General features: G+C 40.8%; 2 protein-coding genes across 3 annotated transcripts in view; both read left to right on the forward strand.

Moving 5' to 3' along the window:
- The first annotated feature begins 603 nt into the window (after window positions 1-603).
- kpna2 (karyopherin alpha 2 (RAG cohort 1, importin alpha 1)) lies at window positions 604-8,665 on the forward strand. 2 transcript variants are annotated; one of them, XM_061701022.1, is made up of 11 exons: window positions 604-658; window positions 899-1,013; window positions 1,100-1,240; window positions 3,027-3,115; window positions 3,488-3,756; window positions 3,847-3,941; window positions 4,954-5,217; window positions 7,560-7,793; window positions 7,881-8,063; window positions 8,143-8,292; window positions 8,384-8,665. In XM_061701022.1, exons 2-11 carry the CDS (start codon window positions 957-959, stop codon window positions 8,471-8,473), a joined length of 1,572 nt encoding a protein of 523 aa, XP_061557006.1. In that variant the 5' UTR covers window positions 604-658; window positions 899-956; the 3' UTR covers window positions 8,474-8,665. The 2 variants fall into 2 exon arrangements, with proteins under 2 accessions (XP_061557006.1, XP_061557005.1); XM_061701021.1 differs by having other exon boundaries at window positions 621-662.
- Window positions 8,666-10,049: 1,384 nt separating this feature from the next.
- smurf2 (SMAD specific E3 ubiquitin protein ligase 2) overlaps window positions 10,050-13,111 on the forward strand; it is a 60,766-nt gene continuing 57,704 nt past the window's right edge. Inside the window, exon 1 of the mRNA XM_061700744.1 lies at window positions 10,050-10,544. Coding sequence (XP_061556728.1) covers window positions 10,493-10,544 — 52 coding nt within the window. The 5' untranslated portion in view covers window positions 10,050-10,492. The remainder of the gene's footprint in view (window positions 10,545-13,111) is intronic.

Here is a 13,111-nt window from a genome sequence, read left to right on the forward strand (position 1 = left end):
CGTTTACATTATCAAGATTCCTGTTTAAAATGTAAAAATCTGAATGGAACATGACTACCATTTCCTTTCATTTTTTTATTTTTTATTTTCTGGTTTACAGCTGTACAATACATCTTTACATTTATATACGAGGGTCAGGTAATACGTGTTTAGTAAAAAAAAAACAAAAAAAAACTGGTCAATTAAAATAATTAGTTTATTTATCGATATTAACATAAAATTTATCGATATTAACATAAAATGTAAATAGTTTTACATCTACAGTACAAAAATATTTGATATAATTGTCTTAGTAATTATAATTATATTTAAGTATGCAGCGTGGCCCTTGACCACAATAGAAATAAAAAGATGGGCGAGGACACAACAAATAGGCATGACAAATAAAACGATAAGTAACATTTTATATTTACCAAAAACAAAAAGGCTTGCTAAACGTATATAGCCACATGGACAAAAGCTGAGATTTATCATTGTCCACGTTCATAAAACTCGCGAGAATACAGGGGATGACACCTTTCCTGTTTCTTTTCAAACTATCCAATGAATGGAGGCGGCTCGTAGCTTGTGCTCAAACAGCCCAATCAGAACTCTTTGTTCCAGGAATTTTAAAGGTCTGTTCGTCATCATCTGCCCAGTTTGAACCATTTCCCGAGAAGTAGGTGAGACTTCCATTGCTCTGACATTTTTTGTTGAGTTATATATTTTTATTGCGTTTTCCCTCTACGGTTAATATTTTGCTTTATAACACGTTCAGTGTTGGTATTGTTGAATCGGTCAAATGTTATGCTTGATACGTATTCTGTCGTCATGCTGAAGTGTCACGAGGCGTCGCCAAGTGTAATGTAGCTAACTGATATATATATATATAATCTTTTTTTATTTTTTTGTACGACAGGAACTCTTCAAAAGCTCTTTTTCCTCACTGCTGGCCAGCTTGATTGATATTCAGGAAAATGTCTGAAAACGTCGACCGTCTGAACAAGTTCAAGAACAAAGGCAAAGATGCTAATGTAAGTGAGCGTGTCAAAAGTGAAGTGGTCGCTAGCCCAATGCGGCGCGCATTCATTGGTGACATTTGTTTTCCAAACGCACACAGGAGCTTCGACGCAGGAGGGTGGAGGTGAACGTCGAACTGCGCAAGGCCAGGAAAGATGATCAGATGTTCAAAAGAAGGAACGTGGCTGCATTCCCCGATGAGGCCACTTCTCCCCTTCAAGAAAAAAATCAAAACGGCCAAGTAAGCAGACTGTTGTCTCTTTTTCAATGTGTCGACCTTTCACCGTGCAGTGCTCGGTCAACGCCGTCGTTATTGCTGCGTTGTTGTAACCGTAAATCGTCACGCGCGATTGACGCCTCTACGTTTAATACTGCTTTCGTTCTTCAGAAACCTCAAGATGCCTTACCAACACAATTTCTGACGTCCTTCAAGTGACGGGCTTTTTGAACATGTCATGTAGATTTCCCCCAAAATCGGTTGCCTTTCTATCTTTGTCTAGTGATTCCCAACCTTTGTGCCTCAATGCAAACTAGAACTAGTAGACATTCCAACAGCTTCTTCCCTCTTGCGATCAACTTCTTAAACACCTAACCTATAATTCCATTACAATAAGCTGGCAATTTTTTGACTTGAGTTCGTTGTCACATTTCTGTGGGGCCAATTATGTATTACTCGTGCACTCACTGTAGTTGTCTCGCCATGCTGCACTATTTGCATATACTGGCCACTCATGCCAGAGTAGCATCTGCTCCATTTGCACACTGATTGAGGAGTATCTGCAACATTTGCACAACCAACATTGTCCCAGATGATCGCACTACTCGTCACTTTAAACCGCATACACTCCTTGAAGTCTCAGCGCCCTTTGCACAATGGTCATTGCACCGGACTATTGCAATATTAGTCATTCGAACTGCTAGAGGACTCTGCATCTTTTTGCACAATTGTTTTTTGTCAATGTCTTTGTCTCCAAAGTGTTCTGTTTTGTTGTACTAGAGTGGCTCAAACTACCGGAGACAAATTCCTTGTGTGTTTTGGACATACTTGGCAAATAAAGATGATTCTGATTCTGAAGATCAAATTATCCAATGTCACTTAATTTGTTCAGAAAATTATTTAATACTGGATCTTTTTTCTTTTTGCCGTTGACAAGCAGAACAATTGAATGTACAATTAACCTCTTACCAATCATACTCATCTCAACTTTATATATAGAGGACTTTAACAGAAACCACAGGAGTAACAAATTGCTGTACATAAGATTGAACATAAACCACAATAAATAAAATGAGAAAAGTACTGAAATTAAATATGTTTAGAAATGCGTATTCTTTTTGGATTACAGATTTTACAGGTTAACCTGAGATCATAATTTCAGGATACACTTTTTGTTTGTTTGTTGTGCTGTCATTTTCCGATTGTAAAATGTGCCATGGCTCCATAAAGGCATTAATAAGGAAGTAGCTAGCTACCAAAGTATGTACATTACCAATTTTTTGGAAAGCATTATAAAGTTTGACACAATTGCAATTATTGCCACTGGGTCACAATTGCATAAATGGTACTGTCCACCCCAGAATTAGTATGAATTTATTTGACTCTCTTTCCATAATTTCTTGATATGCGCAAATTCAGACGAGACTGTGAATGACTTTCATACTTAATCGTGTAGTTTCACTGAGTCTGTATCTGATTTCCCAGGCTCAATAAACCAATGATACACATTGTTTTTTCTTGAAGAGTATCCCAATTTTTAGGTGTTCCTCCAATAACCTAGTTCATCAGCAGGTACCTGAAATACAATGTGTTTTAGGAAAACAAAATACCACTGTGTTCATGAAAAATATCTAATTGACATTTCCTGTTGTAATACATTTTTGCTTTAATTTTAAAGATACTGTGGACACTGGATACCTTATGTTTTGGTGACTCCCCAGGAGATTTCTATTTTTAAAAAAGTTTGGGAAAACCCTGACATGATATTGTCCTGCATGTTATCTGTGTCTATGAATTGCTGTCAATGAAGACTTCCAGCCAGTGGACTGTTGCAGAGATTCTCACTGGAGTGAACAGTGGTGATGTCGAGTCACAGTTGCAGGCAACACAGGCTGCACGGTAAGTGTAACATTTTAACATGTTTGAATCAGCAGCATTGTGGACAGGTGGTTGGCATGTCTGGCTCACAGATCAAAAAATTGGGGTTCCAATGTTTTAATTTTTGCACTGCATTTTTGCCTTATTCTCTGGTTTTCCACATTCAAAAATGTTGGTTAAGACTACATTGTTCTTAGGTCTGAATGGTTGTTTGTCTACATGTGCCCTCTGAATGACTGGTGACCAGTATAGGCTGTACCTCACCTCTTGCCCAAAGTCAGCAGGGGTAGGCTCCAGCACATGAGCAAAAGCACTGTAGTAAATGGTTGAATGGAACTCTGAGTCAATTCCATAGCTTCAATTCTCATCACTTTTTGTGTATTCGAAATGCAGGAAACTGCTGTCTCGGGAGAGGCATCCCCCTATTGACCAGATCATCAGTGCTGGTCTGATCTCAAAGTTTGTGGCCTTCTTGGGACTGTCTGACTGCCCTCCAATCCAGTTTGAAGCGTCCTGGGCATTGACCAACATCGCTTCTGGGACGTCTGATCAGACGGCCGCTGTTGTCCAGGGCGGGGCCATTCCTGCTTTCATTAGACTGGTCACATCCCCCCACCAGCACATCAGCGAGCAAGCCATCTGGGCTCTTGGAAACATTGCTGGTAATTAACACTCATTGTTTAATCTGATAGGCTACCTTGGTCAGTTGAATTGTTAGTGCAGCATGGTTTTAATAATAATCTGTTCTTTAGGTGATGGATCAGCTATGAGGGACAAGGTGATCAAGCATGGAGCTGTGGCGGCCCTACTCAGTCTGCTCACCGTGCCTGACCTCTCTGTATTAAGTGTAAGTACCTACCTACTTGAGGTCTTTTAATAGGGGACGAAAGTGTTACGGGGGGGGTCGACGGTTTACAATAGTTCCGTCAAGACATTTTGAGGTTACAAACTGCTTTGTGCAGTTGCGTGAGAATTCACTCATCACAAGGAGGCTTACTCAGTTACTGCCATACTTGCTATTTTTCATTTGATTGGGCCTCTTCAGATTCTGGTTTTTGCTTAGAAACTTTCCTTTCTATTCCTATTCAAGCAAAATGACCTGGAAGTACTTGGAGGATTGGTTGTTTTTAGGAAAGGTGCCTCAATGCGACCTTTAGCGCTAGTTACTCCTGACCAACCTGTATGGAAGGAAAGTACCACAATTGCCCACAATCCGTTATGGCTGAAATATTTAAAGCAACAGGTTTACAGACTGTGTGAAAATGCTAGACTTAAAAAAATAAAAAATAAAAAAAATAAAAAAAACAACTTTGTATAATAAAGAAATGTACGAGGGATAAAAATGAGTGAGCGAGAAAAAGGACAATAGAAGACTTGGCTCAGGAATGCACGATGTCGGTTAGGAAAAGGGAGTCTAGTTCCTTGTAAACGGTGTGGTCCTTTCCTATGTTTGAAAGAAAAGCATCTTTTTCATCTCTCCTTGACCTGATGACATATTCCACAAAGGTCCAGGAAAGGTGGCATAAAGTTTAGGAGATTTGACTTTCCAAAGAGGCCCAATGTGTTGTTCTAGCCTAAAACACTACTGCGTCAGCATAAGTAGGTAAAAGTGTTATTGTAATCGGCTTGATGCATTCCATCTGACGCAGATTTGATTTTGTTTGTTTGTTTGATTGAGTGAAAAATATAATCAGTCACTTTGCAATTTTTAATAGCTAATTGAAAAAGGCAAGGACGACCGATACATTTCAGTCTTGTTTTCGACATTTGTAACTGCAGCTATTCCTTTTGGGGCCAGTAAAGCGCAACCTAACTGCAAATTCAGTCTTTATTTGAACTTTTTAAAATTTGTTTTTCAGCCTGGTTACCTGAGAAATGTGACCTGGACTGTGTCCAACCTCTGCCGCAACAAGAATCCCTCTCCTCCTGTAAGCGCCGTCCAGCAGCTCTTACCTGCTCTCATCCGCCTCCTTCACCACGATGACAAAGAGGTGCTGGCCGACGCCTGTTGGGGGGTTTCGTACCTGACTGACGGTTCTAATGATCGCATTGAAGTCGTGGTGCAGGCCGGCCTGGTGCCCCGCCTGGTCGAACTGCTTGGCAGCGGTGAACTGCCTGTGGTGGTAAGTATTGCTGTGCCTAAAAGAATGTAATGCAAACTGGCAGTCCCCATCCTTTTTTTGACCATGGACCAATTTCCCATAAAGCAATATTTTGATGAACCAGCATAGAGGCTAATTATTAAAATTGGACATTCCGCCGATCTGATCGGTATCAGCTGATGTTGATTTGACCAAAATTTGTCAGTGGCCAATCCTTTAATGCCCCCAAGAGGTCATTGATGTTTTAACTTATGTCTAAAATGCCAGACAATACTTATGAAGATACTCAGTATACAGTACACAAGTATATACAATAAATCAACAAGTCATGTAAATGGACGCAGTGCTCTATCTTGTGATTGGATTGGTTATCATTTTTATAAACTTGATCGGTCCCAAAATTCCTGATCGTGTCAAGCCTAATTAAAATAAAACTAAACATTATACGTATACTGACTTTAGTTATTAGTGGGTGTGCTGTGTTTCTATCAGAGCTGGTCACTTCCTGGGGTAATCTGAGATAATGCCACATGAAGTGTGTTGTCGACTCGGTAAGTGTTTTTGGTCTCGTCGTTTCAGAAAATCCTGCTTCACAAAGATTGAATTTTGGAAATGGAAACAATGTTTGTTGTTTTTGTTTTTTTGGGGGGGGGGCAGTTTTGAAAGCTTTCTTGTCTCATTTGTGAAACTTGCTTGGCTTGGTGTGTGAGAATTGCCTATAGCAATTGACCTGTATTTTAAGTCGGACTGTTGGTTTTGTTTCTAAAATGCAGCTTTCTGTTTCTTGGAAGTTGTAGGCTTTTCTGTCTCATTCGGCCTTTTCAAAGCAGCTCTCCTGAGACTTTTTTTTTGTTTTTTTTTTTGTTTTTTTGTTAGCTTGTGGTCTTATTTTTACTACGGTATGACTGAGATGAGAGGTTTGTGTGCAGAGCCACAACCTGTTCTCAGGGCATTGAATCAACCGGACTGTTCCGTTTGTCTTAGATGTTTCGATGAGAGGCGAGACGTCTTCAAAGACAACCAGGACGGGCCAGTTGCGATCGATTTTAATGCCCGGAGAATGAATTAACCTGGATGAAATAATAATCACAAAATGTTAGGCATATTTGACATTTGGTTGAGATTTCAGGATGAACCTAAACTGCACTGTAATCTCTGCACATGTTCAATGTTTCAGTACTTTTTGTTCTGTTCTTAACAAGGGGCTGAACAGCAAAATTCACAATGGGTGTTTAATCCATGAATCGGCCAATAGATTTCCTGGTTCGATTACTAAAGGCTTCTTTATACTCGCGCGGACGGCGACCACACTGACATCACTGCGGCTGTCCCATGCGTGCGTAGTTTGCCTTTATACTCGAGCGCAACCCACGCGCGCTGTTTTTAAAGCGTGCTGCAGTTCTCCAAGTCAGGGGTGTCGCTACGGCTGGTATTGGATAGGACACCACAGGGTGAGTTTCCGCTGCATTTTTTTTTTTTTGCCATTTCTGGTAGCCGTTTTTACTTTCCTTTCCGGAATAAGTAACAAAGCTACAACAATGGCGACCGCGACAGAACAAATGGACCTAGATGATTAGATGATACGTTTAATTATGCTGCAAAATCGATCGAGAAGGCGGCGACGTAGATGGTATGTAGAACCAATGGGCACGCTAGTACGTCATCACAGCATGTGACTAAAACGGACCAATCACAAGAGATGATCTCCGCTGCGTTCGGCGCGCAGCAACTATTTTTGTCGGGTGCGCGGCAAGCTACGCAGACGTGCTGCGCGGGGCAATTCGTCGGTCACGTGATGCAATGCGAACGTTGTCGGCCGTGCGACCGCTAGAGTATAAAGAGGCTTTAATTCAACATAAATTCTAGTCTTCATCATGCTGTTGATCAAGATGGCACCTAATGATTGAACAACAGTACTTTGCCATTGTGAGGTTTCAACCAGGATGTTCTCAGAGGGAAGTGGCCGCTGAGCTTAGTGTCTCATAGTCGTCAACAGGTTGCAAGTAAGCTTGAACGTCAGAAAGGTATAGAAGTGGACATCCTTGTAAATTTTTATTTTTATTTTTTTTAAAGTGAAGTTTGCAGTTTAGCTCCTTGTTGGAGAACAAAGTTGTGCAAATTGCACTGAAACATTGAGCAGTTGGATATGTATTAAAAAGTTTAGAGAAGGTCAAATTTAAGTTGCCATGTAAATGTTATTGTGCGTTTTGGTCATCCTGAAATTTCACACGAAAGCAGACTAAACCAAAACCTTTAATCTGTGTTTTTTCTCTTCCCCCCCCCCCAAGTTTGAGTGTGGTCTGCTGGTTGGGGAGTGCTGCTATAAATTATTGTTTTAAAGTGACCCATTTGTTTACCCTCAGACCCCCTCTCTGCGTGCCATCGGGAACATAGTGACTGGCACAGATGAGCAGACTCAGGCAGTGCTTGACGTCGGGGCCCTGGCAAGGTTCGCTCCATTACTGTGCCACAACAAGGCCAACATTCAGAAGGAGGCCGCCTGGACTTTGTCCAACGTCACGGCAGGAAAAGACACCCAGATCCAGGAAGTCATCAACGCTGGCCTTATTCCACATTTGGTCAATGTGCTTGTGAGGGTATGTAATTGTTTTTATCTGTCCTTGTCAAATATCTCCCAGAGGATGTCCCATTCACTCGCTGGGTTTTACTGGCCTTTGCTACAGGGTGACTACAAAACCCAGAAGGAGGCTGTGTGGGCTGTGACGAACTTCACCAGCGGGGGCACTGTGGAGCAGGTAGTGTACCTGGTGCAGTGCAATGTGCTGGAGCCTCTTCTCAACCTTCTGTCCTCAAAGGACAGCAAGACTATTCTTGTCATCTTGGATGCCATCACCAACATATTTTTGGTAGGTGCAAGATATTTTTAACTATTGCGTAATCTAACTAGAAATCGCTGAGGTTGTGACACCCCTTCCTTCCTCTTAGGCTGGTGACAAAATTCAGGAGTCAGACAAGTTGGCCCTGATGATTGAAGAATGTGGTGGATTGGATCGGATTGAATGTCTACAGTCTCATGAGAATGAAACTGTCTACAAAGCAGCTCTCAACTTGATTGAGAAGTACTTCTCTGGAGAGGTAATGGCCTTTTTAAAAAAAAAAAAAAAAAAAAAAACACAAAAAAAAAAAAACACACGAGTATTGTTTTTGCTTCCATTTAAATTTCTAGGATGAGGAGTTGCAGTGTGTCGCCCCAGAAGCAACTGCCGATGGTTATGAATTCCAAATCGGTGAAAACCAGAGCACTTTCAATTTCTAAATGACACTCTTCTCTACTGCATCCTCACTGCTACGGTTTGTCCTTGTTCATGTCAATGTGCCTGCCTTTATATGGCCTGTTTGTATGTAGTGTACATACATTTTTAAACACGTGATTAAGCATTCATGTAAATAAAGCTGATTGGGTGTGGGTGTTTTTATCTGCTATTAATAAATTGTAGCTGAACTTGCAGGGTGGCTGCTTAATCCTGTCATTTCTTAAAATTTTACATGTGCTCTCAATACATAGACATCAACTGATATACAAAATAAATTTGAGTACAACATTAGGGTGCCCATGTACAATCACATTGAATAACTGAACAATATCATTGTCTGAATTGGCACAACAACAAAAAATACACCATGCAATTTCTGGGGTATGAATTCTGAAGAGCTGATGTAAATTAATTGAAATGTGGGACTGAAAGAAAAATGCTGATACAGGACAAAGACAATGATGTTTACATATTTCCCTACATTCAGGTATGGTATTTAATGTGAACTGATAAAATATTTAAGTGCTATAGGAAAGGGAGCAACCTCGGCAGAGATAAAAGTTAAACATCATCGCCTTTATTCAGGTACCAACTTCTAATGATAGAAAAAAAATGCTAGCAGATGATATACTAAAACCGCAAGATGGCAAACTAAGGAACAAACACGCCAAGACGAATCTGAGCATTTTGCACTTGCGGTCAGGTGCAGTGAAGGCTTCCCCCCCCCTTTATTTTTTTTATTTATTTATTTTTTTTTAAATATAAATTGTATTCTTCTCTCTTTCCTCCTCCCCCATCTTATTTGCTGTTTCTATGCTCAGGCCGAAACAATAACAAGTAGACTTTGTTGACTTTTTTTTTTTTTTTTTTTAATAGCAAAGGGGTCATCTACTGGCAATTTTTTTCCTATTTGTGGTAGGGCTCAGTCTGTATGTATCCCTGTCAATGCTAACACATTATTTCCACTACCAATTTTTTTTTTTTTTTTTTTTTTTTTCCCTCCTCTCCATGCTGACTTATTACCCCAGAAAAGCACCTTATTTGCAGTGGATGGTTAATATAAACACTAAATGTTATGGGGTTGCAATTGTTTTTTTTTTTAGGCAAGGCCGTGGGTTGTACCCGAAAGTGCACAACAGATGATTGACGAAACATTGTCAGTCGAGCTTTCCGTGTCTAGGGTTGTTTTTCCTCGAGCACTGTGGTTTCTTGCAAATCAAATTAGAGGCACAAGATGGAGCCAGAGAGAGCTGCCTTTCCCACGATCATTTGAATCAATCATGTACTACTGTTAGCTCATGCTGACAGTTTTAACAAATAGGATAAAGAGATGTTTTGTTTTTCCCCAAGTTGCGATCTCCTTTAATAGATACAGTACTCATTTTTAGACTAATTAAAAAGCCTGAATGGCACTTGATAAGCGTTTCGCAGGTAGCAAATTGTAAAGATAATTGATCAAATGCAAAGCTGAATTTACATTTCTGAGGCTTGACGAACACGAAAGGGGCGTGAAGGTTACGTGTGCTCTTAAAGCAACAGTAAACCGGGAATCACCAACCTTGAGCACTCAGTGAAGGGGTGGGTTTGTGCGCGCGTGAGGAGGTTGGAGGTGTTGTGCCACATGTGAGGGGAAATGTTTGGAGTGTTGTCGTCACTGGTCAGCTCCCCGCAGCCCAGGCAGAGGCAGGGGCAGGGGCAGCCTCCTCAAGTGGGATACACGCCGGAGGACTCCACACTTCAACTCCCCGCCAGAGGAGAGGACGGCTCCCAGGATGTAACACCGCCTTAAGGAGAACCCATCAGCTAAAATTAAACAGCGCTCAGTTCACGATTTATTTTCTTTCTTCAAAATTGTCTTTTTCTTTTACATTTTTGCAATGGCAGTTCTGTCCACATCCGGGCCACGCTGCCTTGATGCCATTATTGTGTGAAACTGGCGGAGAGACTGATAAATCTTGATCTTTTCCTCCGCACCTAACGACTCCTTTTGTACGCGCCGTGAAGGCTGGAACAAAGAGGTGATGTCTAACCAAGGAGTTCGACGGAATGGGCCCGTGAAACTGCGATTAACAGGTAGTCGCGATGTTGTTTAAGCCCCCCCCAAGTAACGCTTCTATTCCGTCGCACACTAGCAAGGAGGGCTCAGTGTATTTCCTGGATAGGAGGAACAGTTCCCAAGGGCCACCGAGTTGGATCATTGCCGCTTCACTCTTCCTTCATATCCGCGGCTGCCCTTTTTGCTAGCTACAATACATTTTAAACGTCCCTATTTTTCCCCCACTCTTCTAACATTAGCTGACGCGCTTTGCTTGTCGCCACATTTACCTGCAAGTGCTAATAATTGTTAATGGAAATTGTGATTGTCGCCACTTAACCAGCCGTAAGTCGGGTCCCAGGGGAGAAGTAGGTGGCTATAATTGTGTTGTCACTCTAATAAGCAAGTCATTATTTGGTGAACTGCACATGTGAGACCTAAATATAAATTTGAATTAACACATCTACTTGTCACATTCTCTAGTGCAGCCAAGCCAGCCGACCCTCACACAGTCGTGCTGTCAGACGAGCTCATTTAAAGTTGACTAGCCGGCGTTAGCTCGCTAGTTAGCCCGCTGCCGGGTGTGCAATCCCCACATCTTTATCGGTTTACATGACATTTAAGTCAGTGGTTCTCAACTGTTGTCACCCTGCGACCCTAATGTTGCAAAGTCGCAAGCCACTTGTGCAGAAGTTAAGAACGATAAGGAAAATGTATTGTTAAAAATAGCCTTGAAAACCTGTGTAATCATATATTTAAACATAACTACACTAACAACACTTACGTGTTTGTGCATTTCAGAACACCTTATTAAGAAACGGAGGATGACGTGACCACAAAATTGCATTTATTTCTTGACACTGATCTCTTCTTTTTAGGAAAGTAAAACGTGACATCAGTAGTTTGTCTTCCTAGAAGGAAATTAAGGATGCAGAAAAGTGCAAACATCAGTATGAATTGTAATGCTTTAACTACAATAATGACTTTTGTGATTTGAGCGGCTGTTTAAATCGCACTGGATGTTGCGTTTTTACCACACACACACACACACACACACATATATATATATATATATATATATATATATATATATATATATATATATATATTCAATCTGCACTGATATTCAAATTAGTTTGACATAACGCCAAAAACAGCAATGATGTCCATTAGCCAGAGGCTGAGCTGCATTGTATTAGTTTACAGAGTAGACGTGTGGCTCGTATGCAAGGCAGTTAGTTACACTTCCAGTTGCTGAGCTAAAATACTCAAGAGTGGAAAATTGTACAGTACAGAGGCATCCTGAATACATGTGCCATTACACCCAAGTAATAATGTTTCTGATGCATGCCTGTTAAAAGAATGTCCTGGGATGCGTTGTTTTTCACTTTAGATGGTGTCCTCGATAATCAGAATTTGTAATCAGAACCCGCCGCAGTCTATCACTAACATACGCCAATACAGTAGTAGAGTCATAATTGCAGTAAATATTTGTATGAAAAACACTTTTAGGCTGTAAATACAAAACAGTAAGTTGGGCAGTAACTGAAGCGTGCCTTCTTGTCACCGCGCAAACTAGTTAATGGCATGCAGTTCGTAACATGATAACCTATGTCGGTACCATCGCAAACCGAGGTCAAGTCTGCACTAAATTGCTCATTTAATGTGGCTTCAACTACACTAATATTTAAGTCATTGCTTCATGTTGATGACATCATTCTGGAACTTGTCTGGCATATATTACCAAGTAATGGGTTCAGTTAAGCTAATGCTTTTTTGTACTGTGGTACTGTACTCTACTGTAAGTGATATTCTTCCCTCTTGGCAACTGCTGAAAGTAACTAAAAAGTAACTTTTTTTCTAATTTAGTTACTTTTGAAATCAATCAATCAGTAAAGTAACTAAGTTACTTTTTCAAGGCAACTGTGGCAGCACTGGTCTCGACCCACCAGTTGAGAATCACTAGTTTAGATGACATTTAAATGAAATTGGCCTCTGCGGGTCGCAAGAGTTGTCTGTATGCCCTGTCACGTACTACTGCATCATGACATACCATCATCCCCCTCTTTTGTATGCACTGCATCTGATGTCATGTCGGCAACACTCTTTATTACCAAATATCCAAAGGTTGGGACATTTTACCCTAGTGATGATGTAGCTGTGCCTCCTCCTGCACGCTCTCCCTAAGCAGTTTGGTTTGTGCCTTTTCAACACAAATAGCAAGGTGGTTTACATGAGAGCTTAGTGTTTTGACTGCGAGAAGGGCTGACGGCTTGCCCTTTTTTTGATCTACTTCCAGGACTTGACCTGTATCACATTCCCTAGGAACTGTGTGTATATGTGTGGAAGTGCCAAGTGAAATATTAAAGCGATGCTGTTTTCTGATAGGTGTAAGTGTAGACAACAAGCACTGATCTTAATGAGATGGATTAATGGCATGCATGCCTTTGATTGCCAACTTAACCACAAGCTTTCACATATGTTTACTGTTGTCATAAATCACACATGCATAATGAGAGAGGTACCAAGTATTTATAACATGAGCTATAGTTTGGAATGAGCGCCTTGTTTTGTCGATACAGTTGAACCTCACAGTAGAAAGGTA

The sequence above is a fragment of the Phycodurus eques genome, chromosome 16 (assembly GCF_024500275.1).
Source record: "Phycodurus eques isolate BA_2022a chromosome 16, UOR_Pequ_1.1, whole genome shotgun sequence".
In the NCBI taxonomy this organism is placed as follows: domain Eukaryota; kingdom Metazoa; phylum Chordata; class Actinopteri; order Syngnathiformes; family Syngnathidae; genus Phycodurus; species Phycodurus eques.